At 44.9% G+C, this 17,750-nt stretch overlaps 1 protein-coding gene across 2 annotated transcripts in view; it reads right to left on the bottom strand.

Moving 5' to 3' along the window:
• Nucleotides 1-13,842: 13,842 nt before the first annotated feature.
• SNX11 (sorting nexin 11) overlaps nt 13,843-17,750 on the bottom strand; it is a 61,042-nt gene continuing 57,134 nt past the window's right edge. For both annotated transcript variants that reach the window (XM_040435602.1, XM_040435601.1), the window contains one exon: nt 13,843-14,665. In XM_040435602.1, the coding sequence (XP_040291536.1) occupies nt 14,482-14,665 (184 nt within the window). In that variant the 3' untranslated portion in view covers nt 13,843-14,481. The remainder of the gene's footprint in view (nt 14,666-17,750) is intronic.

Raw genomic sequence — 17,750 nt, 5'->3', positions numbered from 1 at the left:
AGCGCCCAACCCACTGCACCGCAGTCGCTGATTAGTGTATCGCTAATCAGCATTTGTACTTTTATAGTATCTGTAAGTGATCAGAACTGATCACAGTCAGATCTATAATAGTATTAGTGTCACCTTAGTTCGCCCTCCACCAAAAACGCAGTGTTTGCCCGATCAGGCCTGATCGGTCGCCCACACGTGCATTCACCCACGCCCGCCCCGCCGCAGTGACAAAAAATATATATATTTTTTTATCACTGCACAATCACTTTACAAGCGCTGCGGCGATAAAAAAATCTGTTTTGATATTTTTTATCAATCGCAACGGCTTCCGGTACTTCGCTAGCCTCCCATTTGTAAGACAGGCTTGCTTTTTTTCTTGGGTAGTCTCAGGGAATACCCCCTAAATTTAGTTGACCAAATGGCAAACAAGGGGTATTCTTCTGAAGAGACCTACAGGATTCTGGGAACCCTCATCTGACGAATCTAGCGGGTCAGAATATGAACCTGTAGAAAGCAGTGGCAGTCTGACCCAAAGTTCGGACGAGGAGGTTGAGGTCCCTGATAGCACCAGGCGTACCAGGCCCCGTGTTGCTGGACCACAGGTTGCGCAGGATCCGCTTCAAGGGCAGCAGAGGGGGGCTGGCGCTGTCGAATTACATGGTGAGGCATACACCAGCAGCGCAACCCATCCTGGACCTAGTACCAGCACTGCCGTACAACATGGTGAAGTGGCGAGCACAGAAGGGCAGTTGAAGCTGGTACGGTGGCACGTGCAGTAGTTCCCCCGTCGCAGCCACCGCACAGACAGGCCCGTAGAGCCCCTAGAGTCCCTGAGGTGCTGGAAAACCCTGATTGGCAGCCCCCAACTTCAGCCGCACCAGTAGTTCCCCCTTTCACCGCCCAGTCTGGAGTTTGGGTTGAGACAGCTTCGATCGGTTCGGCACTGGGATTTTTTGAGCTGTTCTTGACTGCGGAGCTCTTGGACTTAGTCGTGGCAGAAACAAATCGGTATGCCACTCAATTTATAGCCGCCAACCCGGGAAGCTTTTATGCCCAGTCTTTCCGATGGAAACCCGTCCAAGTTTCCCGAAATTAAAAATTTTCTGGGCCTTCTCCTCAACATGGTAATAAGAATTTGAGGCACTCAGTTCGTAGGTTATGCAATTCAAATAATTTTTTTATTAATATTATTTTTCATGTTTTCTGCACCATCCATATGCCCGTGAAAATAAGGAATGACAGATTATTTCTGACCAGATGTTTCGGTCACGGTGGACCTTCATCAGTGGTCATGTTATCTGGAATATACATATTGAAATGTTTCACATATACATGGAATGCAGAGCATGAAGTCACAAAATAAATAAAGTAACATAGAACAAAAAATAAATAAATTAAATTACAAGCAAAATTTCATGGTGTTGTCACAGCAGAGTGAATACTGTCCAGGGATTGGTAAAAACATCTGGGTGTGCATAATCATGAAAAATTCATATATTTATAGCAATCAAATGGTTAATAAAACATGATTATCTAGGCTGGAGTACATCCAATAGGATCTGTCGTCCGGTCTTATGGATATGTATAGATTCATGGATTCTCAGAGACATAAATTTATGGCATACACGGTTGTGGCATAATATGAGTAAGATTATAAAGTTTCATGAGGAGCATCATCAAGATATTTACAGATCCATGGATTCACATAATAATAGATTTAAGGCATACACGGTTGTGGCATAGCATAAGTATGTAGTTTCATGGGAAGTGTCACCCAGATATAAGGCTATGCAGGAATAAATATAGATGCCCATAAATCACATAGACATAGATGCACATAAATCACAGAAATCATATGGTAGCAGCATAGTGGACCAAAGAAATCGGTGGATCGAACTGCACAAAGGTAACCTGTGGAGAAAGAATTACAAATGGTTATCTACCTGTATGCTGGGTAAATGTTTGCCTGGGCGCTGGATGCAGGAGTGTGTAAGTTTAGAGCTGCTGTTTAAATAGCACGCTGTCCGGTGATAGCGATCACCTGACAGGAAGTCATGTGTCATATGGAACGCATGCTTGCGTTCCAAAGGGCGGAAGTCTTGGCTAGGGCTGTGGATTATGGTAATTCCGGTCACATGACCGGATGTATTGAACTGTGGAGTAGTTCATGCGTTCCACACTGTGTGAGAAGGGCGGAGTTAATACATTTATGCGTTCCGCTGTGGTTGGAAGGGAAATGGGATGCGATCTACATATGAAACAGTATGGTTGTAAGGGAGATGGGATCCGATCTATATACACAATAATGTTGATCTGGAAAAAGGGATATAAGATGATGATGTGTAATGTGGATAGATCGTCCGGGAGGTAGTTGGGGGAGGTGACGAAAAGACTGGGGGAGGAGCTAGGGGTAGAGGGCGGCCTCATGGATATGACAGGTCATAAGCATAATAATTTGGAGTATTGTGTAAGTTGAATCCACACTATCTATGGTATCTATTATGATCTGAGGATAACTAAGCACTATAATCATCCTGTTGTGACCTATGAGGAACAGTCAATAGCGTAAAATAAGGTATGTTATGGCAAATTCCATACGTGTGTGTATGTATGGCTGTTAGGTCCAAAGGATATGTAGATAACATTGTCTTGATTACTCAAAAGGGTATAGATACAATCAAGGTATGGGACGGGGATGGGTAAAGGGGGAAAGGAAAGGGCAGGGGGAGAAAAAGGGAAGAGGAACAAGGGGAACCGAGGCCAATACATCACCCTCACCCGCTGTGGACAATTTCAGTGCGTCTGTAGGAAAAATGAGAGACACATATGTTAACATACATCCATATTTTTACAAGTTTATAAAGAAATCACATTCGCGGTTTAAGCCGTGTGGTGTTAAAGTCCCCAGTTTATGGATCCAGAAAGCTTCCCTTTGCCTAAGGAGGAGCGTCCGGTTTCCTCCTCTCCTCGGCTGGTCAATTTGCTCCAAGATTTGAAAACGTAATTGGGAAATTTGGTGTTTCTTTTCAATGAAATGGTGAGGTATAGGTAGGAAGGTATGGCCTAGTCTGATCGTGGATTTATGTTTGCTTATCCGGTCCCTGATGTGTTGTGTGGTTTCGCCGACGTATCCGAGGCCACATGGACATTTTATTAAATAAACAACAAAGCTAGATTCGCAGGTGTAGAATCCTCTGATTGCTATGGCTTTTCCGGTGCGTGGGTGTGTGGCGTATTCGCCTTTAATGACACTGGAGCAATGGGCACAGTGTAAGCACGGATATGTCCCTTGCCGTTTACTGCGTAAAAAAGTTTGTTTTAAAGGTCTTGTAAAGCTACCTACATCCGCTTTAATTAATTTGTCCTTAATATTAGGTGGTCTTTTATAACAGGTCAGCGGATATTGTTGGAACTCTTTGATGTCCGGATAAGCCTTGGAGAGTAATGACCAATTCTTTTTGAGGGCCTGCTGAATTTTGGGCATAAGGGGATGGTAAGTGGTTACGCATGCAATCCTATTGGAGTTGTCCTGTTTTGTTTCCGGTAACGTGGGAGGGTTTTTTAGATCCAGGAGAGTTTCATTTAGAATTCCCTGTGGGTAGCCCCTTTGTACAAACTTGTCGGTCATGTTCTCGAATCTAGTATTCTTAGTGGTGGTATCTGTAACGATCCGATCTACCCGTGTGTACTGGGACCGTGGTAATGATTTTTTTGTGGCTCTAGGGTGACAACTGTTGTAGAGAAGAAGGCTATTGCGGTCCGTGGGTTTGTGGTATAAATCTATGCTGAGAGATCCGGATTGATCAATTTTGATTAGGGTATCGAGGAAACTGATTTCCTCTTGGCTGATGTGTGAGGTAAATCCTAGTTCGTTATGAATGTGGTTGAGGTCATGGATAAAGCTGTCTATGGTGGAGATGGGTCCCTTCCAGATGCAAAAAATATCGTCTATGAAACGAAGCCATATGTGAGCGTGTTGTTGGAACAGGGGATGTGTATAGACGTGATCTTCTTCAAAGTTAATCATGAACGCATTTGCGTAGGGGGGGGCCACGTTGGACCCCATGGCGGTGCCCCGCCTCTGGCCATAGTAAGTATCCCCAAAAAGAAAAAAGTTTTTAGTCAATACAATTTCAAGTAATTTCAGGCAACATTCCTGTTGTGGGTTACTCAGGGTGGAATGTTTGCTGAGGAGAATAGCTGTGGCCAGTATGCCTTTCTCATGTGTGATTGAAGTATAGAGGCTGTTCACATCTAATGTAAGTAAATGGCAATCTATTGGGACATCAGTATTTTTTAATTTTTGTAAGAAATCAGAAGTGTCTAGAATGAAGGATTTTGATGTTTTAATAAGGGGGGTCAGAATTTTCTCTAAATAAATTGCTAGGGGAGAGAGGATGGATTCGGTGGAGGCTACGATAGGGCGCCCTGGAGGTTTAGTGAGATCTTTATGTATTTTCGGTAGAATATAAAATACTGGAGTGATGGGATCTTGTTTAGTTAGGAAGCTGGCAGTCTTGGGGTCTAGGATACCTGATACTGAATATGAATCAATAGTAAAGGCAATTAATTCCCGTATCTGTGGTGTGGGGTCTCTCGGTAGTATTTCATATGTGTCAGTATCGGATAACTGTCTGTTAATTTCTGCAAGGTAATCCCTCTTGTCCATGACAACGAGAGCCCCACCTTTGTCCGCGGGTTTGATGGTTATGTCTTTATTAGTTTGTAACGAGTTCAATGCTATTTTCTCCTCCTGAGATAGGTTATTGGAATGTCTAAATTGGCCCTCAGTGTTAGCCATAAGGATGTCGCCTACCAATTTCTGGGAAAGAGAAATATACGTCTCAATGGGATGCTTATTTTTAGGGGGCATAAAGGAACTTTTGTTCCTGAGTCCCAGGTTTTGGATGGAGAGGGGTCCCGGTGAAATGGTACTCGTCGATCGTTCCGGTATTAGCTCCTGGAAGTGGGCTTTAAGTCTCACAGTTCTATAGAATTTTTGTAATTCCTGTTCTAGCGAAAACGTATTAAACGTAGGTGTGGGACAAAAGGACAAACCTTTCTGTAGAACTGTGATTTGTATTGGTGATAGGTTGGAAGATGAAATATTAACGACTAGATTGTCCTCCTTACCTGGGAACGGGTCTGGATGCGTCCTTCTTGATTTCCTCCCGCCCCTCCTGGTCCTCCTCTTCTTTTGCCCCTCCTTGGGGCGTTGCCTAAAAAACGCGGTTCGTAGCCGGATCTGTCGCTGTCCGAAGAGCCGGAGTAGTGTTGATGTCTGTATCCACGATAGAACTGTTGTTGCTGGTTTCCCTTCCAACGATAGACTCTGTCTAGTCTATAATCCTCGGCGTCCCGTATAAATTTCTGTCTCTTTCCTTGTTCTGCGTATTTTCTGTATTCCAGTAGTTGTTTATCGATCCTTTCTTTGGTTGCAACTACAGTCATGTGAAAAAATTAGGACACCCTTTGAAAGCATGTGGTTTTTTGTAACATTTTTAATAAATGGTTATTTCATCTCCGTTTCAACAATACAGAGAGATTAAAGTAATCCAACTAAACAAAGAAAACTGAAGAAAAGTATTTTCAAGATCTTCTGTAAATGTCATTCTACAAAAATGCCTATTCTAACTGAGGAAAAAGATAGGACACCCTCACATGTATTCCCTCTTAAATTGGCTCAGATCTCACACAGGTATATCACACCAGGTGCACATAATTAGTAGATCGTTACTCTGCATGTTGAATGAGGCTTGCCCTATTTAAACCTCAGACATTTAGTTTGGTGTGCTCCTGACTGTTGAAGTGAGAGTGAGCACCATGGTGAGAGCAAAAGAGCTGTCAGAGGACTTCAGAAAAAAGATTGTAGCAGCCTATGAGTCTGGGAAGGGATTTAAAAAGATCTCAAAAGATTTTGAAATCAGCCATTCCACTGTCCGGAAGATAGTCTACAAGTGGAGGGCTTTCAAAACAACTGCCAACATGCCCAGGACTGGTCGCCCCAGCAAGTTCACCCCAAGAGCAGACCGCAAGATGCTAAAAGAGGTATCCAAAAACCCTAAAGTGTCATCTCGAGAACTACAGCAGGCTCTGGCTACTGTTGATGTAGAAGTACATGCCTCTACAATCAGAAAGAGACTGTACAAGTTTAGGCCTCTTTCACACTTGCGTTGTTGGGATCCGGCATGCACTTCCGTTGCCGGAGGTGCCTGCCGGATCCGTAACAACGCAAGTGTACTGAAAGCATTTGAAGACGGAACCGTCTTCCAAATGCTTTCAGTGTTACTATGGCACCCAGGACGCTATTAAAGTCCTGGTTGCCATAGTAGGAGCGGGGAGCGGGGGAGCGGTATACTTACAGTCCGTGCGGCTCCCCGGGCGCTCCAGAATGACGTCAGAGCGCCCCATGCGCATGGATGACGTGATCCATGTGATCACATGATCCATGCGCTTGGGGCGCCCTGACGTCACTCTGGAGCGCCCGGGGAGCCGCACGGACGGTAAGTATGCTGCTCCCCTGCTCCCCGCTACACTTACCATGGCTGTCAGGACTTTAGCGTCCCGGTAGCCATGGTAACTATTCAGAAAAAGCTAAACGTCGGGTCCGGCAATGCGCCGAAACGACGTTTAGCTTAAGGCCGGATCCGGATCAATGCCTTTCAATGGGCATTGATCCCGGATCCGGCCTTGCGGCAAGTCTTCAGGATTTTTGGCCGGAGCAAAAAGCGCAGCATGCTGCGGTATTTTCTCCGGCCAAAAAACGTTCCGTACCGGAACTGAAGACATCCTGATGCATCCTGAACGGATTACTCTCCATTCAGAATGCATTAGGATAATCCTGATCAGTATTCTTCCGGCATAGAGTCCCGACGACGGAACTCTATGCCGGAAGACAATAACGCAAGTGTGAAAGAGCCCTTAACTTGCATGGGAGGTGTGCAAGGAGGAAACCTTTGCTTTCCAAGAGAAACATCGAGGCCAGACTGACATTTGCCAGCGATAAAGTTGACAAAGACCAGGACTTCTGGAATAATGTTCTTTGGACAGATGAGTCCAAAATTGAATTATTTGGACACAACAGCAGAGGACATGTTTGGCGTAAACCAAACACAGCATTCCAAGAAAAGAACCTCATACCAACTGTGAAGCATGGAGGTGGAAGTGTCATGGTTTGGGGCTGCTTTGCTGCAGCAGGACCTGGTCAGCTCACCATCATAGAATCCACGATGAATTCTACTGTGTATCAGAAGGTGCTTGAAGAACATGTGAGACCATCAGTTAGAAAATTAAAGCTGAAGCGGAACTGGACCATGCAACATGACAATGACCCAAAACATACTAGTAAATCAACCAAAGATTGGCTGAAAAAGAAGAAATGGAGAGTCCTGGAATGGCCAAGTCAAAGTCCAGATTTGAATCCCATTGAGATGCTGTGGGGTGACTTGAAAAGGGCTGTACGTGCAAGAAACCCCTCAAACATCTCACAGCTGAAAAAGTTCTGCATTGAGGAGTGGGGTAAAATTTCCTCAGACCGATGTCGAAGACTGGTAGATGGCTACAAGAACCGTCTCACTGCAGTTATTTCAGCCAAAGGAGGTAACACTCGCTATTAGGGGCAAGGGTGTCCTATCTTTTTCCTCAGTTAGAATAGGCATTTTTGTAGAATGACATTTACAGAAGATCTTGAAAAGACTTTTCTTCAGTTTTCTTTGTTTAGTCGGATTACTTTAATCTCTCTGTATTGTTGAAACGGAGATGAAATAACCATTTATTAAAAATGTTACAAAAAACCACATGCTTTCAAAGGGTGTCCTAATTTTTTCACAAGACTGTAGCTCTTCTTCAGGTGTAGTTGAGATCAGCTGGGATTCAGTGGTCTTGATCTGTGAGGATAATTCGGTGGTTGAGGTCTGTAGCTCTTCTATGGTCAGTAGAATGAGGTCGAGGGAGCATTTATTTAGGATGCTCTCAAAGCGTTCGCAAAACTCTTTCTTCTCCGCGAAGAGTGTTGGTCGGAGATGAGATCTCAGGCCTCTAGGAATCCGTTTGTTTTTATAGTATTCAGTAAGTGTGCTGCAGTGTAGTTCCCAGCCAATGAGTCGCTTTCGGTCACGTTCATACTCACGGATCTTCATCTCGTGGTTTGGGATGTGCAGGAACTCATTGGGTAGGTTTACTCTGGACACTATACTCTCTGCTGTAGTGGTGTCGTACAAGAAGGTATTCGTCATGCTTGTATGAAGGTGCCGGTATCCCACAGTCTATAGATTCTCCTCAACATGGGCCTGACAAAAAAGCATGAATTGCAGTCATATTGGTCCAGGAACCAATTCATCACATGCCCATGTTCTCTGCTGCCATGTCCAGGACACGATTTGAGACCATCCTGCGTTTCCTGCACTTTAGCGACAACAGCACCTCTCTTCCCAGAGGCCACCCAGCTTTTGACCGGCTCCACAAAATTCAGCCCCTCATAGACCACTTCAACACCAAATTTGCAGATTTGTATACCCCTGAGCAAAATCTGCGTAGACGAGTCCCTTATACATTTTACCGGGCGCCTTGGCTTCAAATAATACATCCCAAACAAGCGCGCCCGGTATGGGGTCAAATTGTATAAGCTCTGTGAAAGGGCCACAGGCTATACCCACAAATTTCGGATCTATGAGGGTAAAGATCAGACCCTGGAGCCGGTCGGTTGCCCTGACTACCTGGGGAGCAGTGGGAAGACAGTCTGGGACTTGGTGTCACCCTTATTTGGCAAGGGGTACCATCTTTATGTGGACAATTTTTACACAAGTGTGCCCCTCTTCAGGCATTTGTTCCTAGAACAGATTGGCTGCTGTGGCACCGTGCGACCTAGTCGCCCGGGGCTTCCCCCAACGGCTCTTTACCGCCCGTCTTGCAAGGGGGGAGAGGGCTGCCTTGTGTAACAAAGAACTGCTCGCGGTGAAATGGAGAGACAAGCGTGACGTTTACATGCTCTCCTCCATTCACGCAGACACGACAATACAAATAGAACGGGCAACCAGTGTCATTGAAAAGCCCCTCTCAGTCCACGACTATAATTTGCTCATGGGAGGGGTGGACTTCAATGACCAGATGTTGGCTCCTTATTTAGTTTCCCGACGCACCAGACGCTGGTATAAGAAGGTGTCTGTATATTTGATTCAATTGGCTGCATATAATAGTTTTGTTCTCTACAGTAAGGCTGGGAGAACAGGATCCTTCCTCAAATTTCAGGAAGAGATCATCGAGAACCTCCTGTATCCAGGAGGTTCCGTGGCCCCATCCACCAGTGTAGTGAGCCGTCTACACAAGCGACATTTCCCCAGTGTCGTTTTTGGTACCTCAACCCAAGCGCCACCCCGAAAAAGATGTCGTGTCTGTTGCAGGAGTGGAATAAATGCGTATAGCAGCACAACGAAAAATTAAAGTCTTATCTTGTTGTGGTGCCAGCCGTGTTGGGAGCCAGTCAGAAGTTCCCCCTTGGATGCGTCATATAGAAGAAACCGCAGCACTCTCCTGTCTTCAATTCAGTGGAATTTATTTCACCAGCAAAAAAATGCGATGTTTCGACCGTAAAGGTCTTTCTCAGGAGTGGAATAAGGCGTGACACCTACTATTTCTGTTCTGACTGCCCTGACCACCCTGCCCTATGCTTAGGGGAGTGTTTCCAGAAGTACCACACACAGGTACACTTAGCATAGGGATTGCGTTTCACAGGACAGGCACACAGGGCTATTAGGGCCCTTTCACTCACAGCTGCTGCAAACCTCTCCTTTCACCTGGGACAAAGTGCATAATGTACTTCTCCTGAGTACGGCGATACCACATGTGTGACACTTTTTTGCAGCCTAGGTGGGCAAAGGGGCCCACATTCCAAAGAGCCCCTTTAGGATTTCACAGGGCATTTTTTACACATTTTGATTTCAAACTACTTCTCACGCATTAGGGCCCCTAAAATGCCAGGGCAGTATAACTACCCCACAAGTGACCCCATTTTGGAAAGAAGACACCCCAAGGTATTTCGTGATGGGCATAGTGAGTTCATGGAAGTTTTTATTTTTTGTTACAAGTTAGTGGAATATGAGGCTTTGTAAGGAAAAAAAATAAAAAATAATCATTTTCCGCTAACTTGTGACAAAAAATAAAAAGTTCTATGAACTCACTATGCCCATCAGCGAATACCTTAGGGTGTCTACTTTCCGAAATGGGGTCATTTGTGGGGTTTTTCTACTGTCTGGGCATTGTAGAACCTCAGGAAACATGACAGGTGCTCAGAAAGTCAGAGCTGCTTCAAAAAGCGGAAATTCACATTTTTGTACCATAGTTTGTAAACGCTATAACTTTTACCCAAACCATTTTTTTTTTTTACCCAAACATTTTTTTTTTATCAAAGACATGTAGAACAATAAATTTAGAGAAAAAATTATATAGAAATGGAGTTTTATTTGAAAAATTTTACAACTGAAAGTGAAAAATGTCATTTTTTTGCAAAAAAAACGGTAAATTTCGATTAATATCAAAAAAAGTTAAAATGTCAGCAGCAATGAAATACCACCAAATGAAATCTCTATTAGTGAGAAGAAAAGGAGGTAAAATTCATTTGGGTGGTAAGTTGCATGACCGAGCAATAAATCGTGAAAGTAGTGTAGTGCAGAATTGTAAAAAGTGGTCTGGTCATTAAGGGTTACCTTGGGGTGTCTTCTTTCCAAAATGGGGTCACTTGTGGGGTATTTATACTGCCCTGGCATTTTAGGGTCCCTAATGCGTGAGAAGTAGTTTGAAATTCAAATGTGTAAAAAATGTCCTGTGAAATCCTAAAGGTGCTCTTTAGAATGTGGGCCCCTTTGCCCACCTAGGCTGCAAAAAAGTGTCACACATGTGGTATCGCCATACTCAGGAGAAGTAGGACAATGTGTTTTGGGGTGTATTTTTACATATACCCATGCTGGGTGAGAGAAATATCTCTGTAAAAGTCAACTTTTCCCATTTTTTTATACAAAGTTGTCATTTTAGAGAGATATTTCTCTTACCCAGCATAGGTATATGTAAAAAGACAACCCAAAACGCATTGCCCTACTTCTCCTGAGTATGGCGATACCACATGTGTGACACTTTTTTGCAGCCTAGGTGCGGAAAGGGGCCCAAATTCCTTTTAGGAGGGCATTTTTAGACATTTGGATTCCAGACTTCTTCTCACGCTTTAGGGCCCCTAAAATGCCAGGGCAGTATAAATACCCCACATGTGACCCCATTTTGGAAAGAAGACACCCCAAGGTATTCCGTGAGGGGCATGGCGAGTTCATAGAAGTTTCTTTTTTTTGGCACAAGTTAGCGGAAATTTATTTTATTTTTTCTCAGAAAGTCTCCCTTTCCGCTAACTTGTGACAAAAAGTTCAATCTTTCATGGACTCAATATGCCCCTCAGCGAATACCTTGGGGTGTCTTCTTTCCGAAATGGGGTCACTTGTGGGGTATTTATACTGCCCTGGCATTTTAGGGGCCCTAAAGTGTGAGAAGAAGTCTGGAATATAAATGTCTAAAAAAAATTACGCATTTAGATTTCGTGAGGGGTATGGTGAGTTCATGTGAGATTTTATTTTTTGTCACAAGTTAGTGGAATATGAGACTTTGTAAGAAAAAACAAAAAAACAAGAAAATCTATTTCCGCAAACTTGTGACAAAAAAAAAAAAAATCTTCTATGAACTCGCCATGCCCCTCAAAAGTGATCTTTTTATAGCGCCGCAGCGATTTTACGGTGTTTTTGCAGTGATCAGAAAAATATTATTTCTGTCACTGCGGTGGGGCGGACTGAACACAAGTGTGCGCACAAGATCAGGCCTGATCGGGCGAACACTGCGTTTTTTGTAGAGCCTATAGAACATGTCCTATTCTTGTCCGCAATTGCGGACAAGAAAAGGCATTTTCTATATAGTTCTGGCAATGTGCGGATCCTCAAAATGCGGAAAGCACATTGCCGGTGTCTGTGTTTTGCGGATCCGCGGTGTCCGTGTTTTGCAGATTCGCAGATCCGTGGATCCGCAAAACACATACGGACGTCTGAATGGAGCCTTACAGGGGGGTGAGCAATGACAGAGGGGTGATCAGGTAGTCTATATGGGGTGATCACCCCCCTGTAAGGCTCCATTGAGACGTCCGTATGTGTTTTGCGGATCCGTGGGTACGCGGATCCGCAAAACACATACTGACGTCTGAATGGAGCCTTACAGGGGGGTGATCAATGACAGGGGGGTGATCAGGAACTCTATATGGGGTGATCAGGGGTTAATAAGGGGTTAATAAGTGACAGGGGGGGGTGTAGTGTAGTGGTGATTGGTGCTACTTACAGAGCTGCCTGTGTCCTCTGGTGGTCGATCCAAGCAAAAGGGACCACCAGAGGACCAGGTAGCAGGTATATTAGACGCTGTAATCTAAACAGCATCTAATATACCTTTTAAGGGGTTAAAAAAATCGCATCTACAGCCTGCCAGCGAACGATCGCCACTGGCAGGCTGCAGATCCACTCGTTTACCTTCGGTTCCTGTGAACGAGCGCTCCTATGTGCGCGCGTTCACAGGAAATCTCGCCTCTCGCGAGATGACGCACCGGCGCGTCCAGGAGGAATGAATTGACCGCCTCCGGAAAGCAATCCTGCGTTAGGCGGTTAAAGAGGAGGTGACACTCCATGCGAGCTCTACTTCCTCTTCATTACAATGCCCACCATCTCAGAAGTGCAGTGTAATTACAAGTATTCGCTCCATTCAAGTGGATGGAGCGAGTACTTATAATTACACTATGCTGCTGCAAGGGAGACAACGCGCAGTTTAATGAAGAGGAAACAGCTGATCGGCAGGAGTGCCGGACTCCCACAGATCAGATATTGATGACCTGAGGATAGGTCATCAATATATACCACCTGCACAGCCTGTACTATACCAGTGCCGGAGAGGCACGGCACGCCGATCGGGCTGATACAGGAGCTTTTTTTTTTCAAAAAAACTTTTACTGCGTAAAACTTAGCAAAAAAAAGAAAAATAGACATATTAGGTATCCCTGAGTCCGTAACGACTTGCTCTATAAAAATATCACATCATGATAAAATACACAGGTGCGGATTTTTACAACGGTTCACCTGATTTGGATGTAAATACCCTCAAATTAAAGCTGACAGTCTGCAGTTAAGGCACATCTTGTTTGTTTCATTTCAAATCCATCGTGGTGGTGTATAGAGCCAAAAATGTTAGAATTGTCGATGTCCCAATATTTATGGACCTGACTGTATTGCGGCCCGCAAACATTCACTTGAATGGGTCCACAAGATATGGAGCGGAGGCACTGAGTAAAAGCTCACAGAAGCACTACAGAGCGCTTCCGTGGTATTTCGGTCCGTGCCAAATATAACATGTTCTATTTTTTTTTGCAGTGAGGACTGAATCTTGCGGATCTTAGTCTCATTCAAGTGAATGAGTCCGCAGCCACAAATGGTGGCCACACGGCTGGTGCCCGTGATTTGCAGACCACTATTTGTGGTCCACAACACGGGCTGCACACGTTCGTGTGCATAAGCCCTAATGCTGATTTTTACGCATGGATTAGGGTGCAGATGTCTTTGTGTATTTTATTTATGTATTGTGGATTTCGGTGCATAGTACATTCCCCATTGAAATAAATGGAGACATTCTGCTTCAGAAAAGCCGCAACATATCATTAATTACGATATGTTGTCGTTAGATACTGGCTTTAGTGTTAGTTCACACACTGCAGATGCTTTGCAGCCAAAACCATGTACATTGACATGAAAATTAAAAGAAAGTAGAGCCGTGTTCTTTAAAATTGCGGATTTATTCTAAAACAATCAGGTTGTAAAATGCCCGGTAAAAGTATATTCTAAGAAGTCCAGGAAGCAGAGCTCATGTGTTCATCTTCGAGATAGACACTGCAGTCATGGAGCCATTGGTAAGTTGTTGTTTTTTGTTGCTGTATTACATTTCTGATTCCCACACAGACCCACAATCCAGCAGTGCAAGAAAACAGACTGAAGACCTAGATCAGTGATTTTTCAAAGACACCAGATCTAGCACTGTGTGTTACGTATAAACACCAGGGAGCCTCTGATTTTCTGGTTACAAACTGGGTCCTGGGTCGAACAGGTCTTGGTGACATTGGTAGGAATAGTAAATAATGCGGTTATGGTCTGTGCGGTATGTTGTTCACCATGCAGGTCACCAGCTGTTCTCCGTACAGGTCTCATCTGTCATAAAGCCATTTTTAGATGAACCATCATCTCACGCATTTTCAGAATCATGCATGAAACAAAGTATGCCAGTGTGAATATCTATGAAAACTCAGCACACCTTGCACGAGGTAACACAAAGAGGTGCCAGGTATATTTTTAAAGTCATTCCAAATGGAAAGTGCAAAGTGTGAAGGCTGGCCTATGGATTTCCCTTTACATCTGCATTACCAAAGGTCCTTTCCTACTACCTAGAGAGTGTTTCCTCTTGAGTCCATCCTCTGTTGGATATGGCATAATTTAGGATAGCTTCTGTAGCAGTATATGGTCGATGTCCCTTCACACAGGCTTCAATGTCACCCACTGAGAGCTGACTCTGTAGGAAGAGATGCAGTTGACTGTCTGACAAGAGGACCATGTTCTGTACAGCTCTGCCAACAGAAGAATACAGAGATGAGACAATCGATTCATTTATACATCTTTATGGAAACCTCAGCCAAGCAACAGCTGCAACTGAACACCAATACTGCTGCCAGAACAGCCAAATCTACAGATGCAATACGCCACATTTATTAATTGTAAAGGTGGTGTAAGATTAGACTGGCTGTCTAGACCTGCACCAGGCTGCAGCAGGGACAAACACTGTTCTCTGACTATACCAAATGTTGGTTGGCTAAGGGCTCATGCACACGAACGTGTGCCAGCCAGGCCAGTGCTGCAGTCCGCAATGCACCTGCACCGATTGTGTGTCCACCAATAGGGTCCACGATCTGCACTGCAAAAAAGTAATGCAGCCACTACTTTTTTGCAGTGCGGAGGCACAGACAGAAAACCCACAGAAGCATTCTGTAATGCTTTGGTGGGCTTCCAATCTGTGCCTCCGTTCCACAGCGCACCTTATTATCTGGATTAGGGACCCATTCAAGTGAATGGATGCGCATCCATGATATGCCCGTAATTTGCTGACCCACTGTTTGCGAACTGCAATACAGGCATGGCCAGGCAACAGCCATGTGCATGACCCCTTACTTTGAGAAGGATTTTTACACCAGAACTGTACTGAAATTTTGGCACAAAAGGCGCATCTTAAGCCCTGCCTTATTCCTATGCAGCCCCACTCACTTCATGAGCATTTTTGAAAAAGTACAGAAACCCTAGATCAGTGATGGTGAACCTTTTAGAGACAGAGTGCCCAAACTGTAACCCAAAACCCACATATTTATCCCAAAGTGCCAACACTGCAATTTAACCTAAATACTACAGTCCAATATCGTCTATCTTCTATGTACTTTATCATTTACCTATAATAGCCTGCCTATATTCAATGTGCTGCCTGTGCTGTTCATAGTGCGCCCTGCGCTGATGAATGGCAGGAAGAGTCTAAGGCATATGGGTAAGCCTTAGGCCTCTTTCACACGAGCGAGTTTTCCGCGCGGGTGCAATGCGTGACGTGAACGCATAGCACCCGCACTGAATCCTGACCCATTCATTTCAATGGGTCTGTGTACATGAGCGTTTTTTTTCACGCTTCAGTTCTGCATTGCGTGAAAATCACAGCATGTTCTATATTCTGCGTTTTTAACGCAACGCAGGCCCCAAAGAAGTGAATCGGGCTGCGTGAAAAACGCATTACATCCGCAAGCAAGTGCGGGTGCGATGCGTTTTTCACTGATGGTTGCTAGGAGATGTTGTTTGTAAACCTTCAGTTATTTATCACGCACGTGAAAAACGCATTGCACTCGCGCGGAAAAAACTGAACGCAATTGCAGACAAAACTGACTGAACTTGCTTGCAGAATGGTGCGAGTTTCACTGAACGCACCCTGAATGCAAAAGGAGCCAATCCGTCACGCTCGTGTGAAAGAGGCCTACCCTTTCACACGAGCGAGTTTTCCGCGTGGATGCGTTGCGGGAGGTGAACCCATTGCATCCGCACGGAATCCTGACCCATTCATTTCTAAGGGGCTGTTCACATGAGCGGTGATTTTCACGCATCACTTGTGCGTTGCGTGAAAATCGCAGCATGCTCCTCTGTACGTTTTTCACGTAATGCAAGCCCCATAGAAATGAATGGGGTTGCGTGAAAATCGCAAGCATCCGCAAGCAAGTGCGGATGCGGTGCGATTTTCACGCATGGTTGCTAGGAGACGATCGGGATGGAGACCCGATCATTATTATTTTCCCTTATAACATGGTTATAAGGGAAAATAATAGCATTCTGAATACAGAATACAAAGTAAAACAGCGCAGGAGGGGTTAAAATAAATAAATAAATCATTTAAAGAGGACCTTTCACTACTGTACAAACTAAAAACGAACTATATCAGTGGGCAGAGCGGCGCCCAGGGGTCCCCCTGCACTTACTAGTATGTCTGGGCGCCGCTCCGTTCGCCCGGTATAGGCTCCGGTGTCTGCGCTCCCTCTGACTGATTTCTTGTATGAGGCGTGTCCCTTGCTGCAGCGCTGGCCAATCGCAGCGCACAGCTCATAGCCAGGCTATGAGCTGTGCGCTGCGATTGGCCAGCGCTGCAGCAAGGGACACGCCTCATACAAGAAATCAGTCAGAGGGAGCGCAGACACCGGAGCCTATACCGGGCGAACGGAGCGGCGCCCAGACATACTAGTAAGTGCAGGGGGACCCCTGGGCGCCGCTCTGCCCACTGATATAGTTCGTTTTTAGTTTGTACAGTAGTGAAAGGTCCTCTTTAACTCACCTTAATCCACTTGATCGCGATGTCGGCATCTCCTTCTGTCCCCTTTACTGAATAGGACCTGTGGTGAGCATTAATTATAGGTCAAGGACCTTTGATGACATCACTCCGGTCATCACATGGTACGTCACATGATCTTTTACCATGGTGAATCACCATGGTAAAAGATCATGTGACGTACCATGTGATGACCGGAATGACGTCACCACAGGTCCTGTTGCTGCACAGAGATCAGATGAAGCCAGAAGGAGATGCCGGGCCGCGAACAAGTGGACTAAGGCGAGTTAAAAATGTTTTTTTTTTTTTGACCCCGCCAGCGATGTTTTACTATGCATTCTGTATTCAGAATGCTATTATTTTCCCTTATAACCATGTTATAAGGGAAAATAATACTATTTACAGAACACCGATCCCAAGCCCGAACTTCTGTGAAGAAGTTCGGGTTTGGGTACCAGACACGCGCGATTTTTCTCACGCGAGTGCAAAACGCATTACAATGTTTTGCGCTCACGCGGAAAAATCACGGGTGTTCCCGGAACGCACCCGCACATTTTTCCGCAACGCCCGTGTGAAAGAGTCCTTAGGCCTCTTTCACATGAGCATGACTGATTAGGTCCGGGTGCGTTCAGTGAAACTCGCACCATTTTGCAAGTTCAGTCAGTTTTGTCTGCGATTGTGTTGAGTTTTTTCCGCACGGGTGCAATGCGTTTTGACGCGTTTTTCACGCGCGTGATAAAAAAAGGTTTACAAACATCTAGCAACCATCTGTGAAAAATGCATTGCATCCGCACCTGCTTCCGGATGCA

The sequence above is a fragment of the Bufo bufo genome, chromosome 6 (genome assembly GCF_905171765.1).
Source record: "Bufo bufo chromosome 6, aBufBuf1.1, whole genome shotgun sequence".
Taxonomy (NCBI): Eukaryota; Metazoa; Chordata; class Amphibia; order Anura; family Bufonidae; genus Bufo; species Bufo bufo.
The sequence above is the reverse complement of the archived record's forward strand: the minus strand, read 5'-3'. Positions and strand labels throughout refer to the sequence as shown.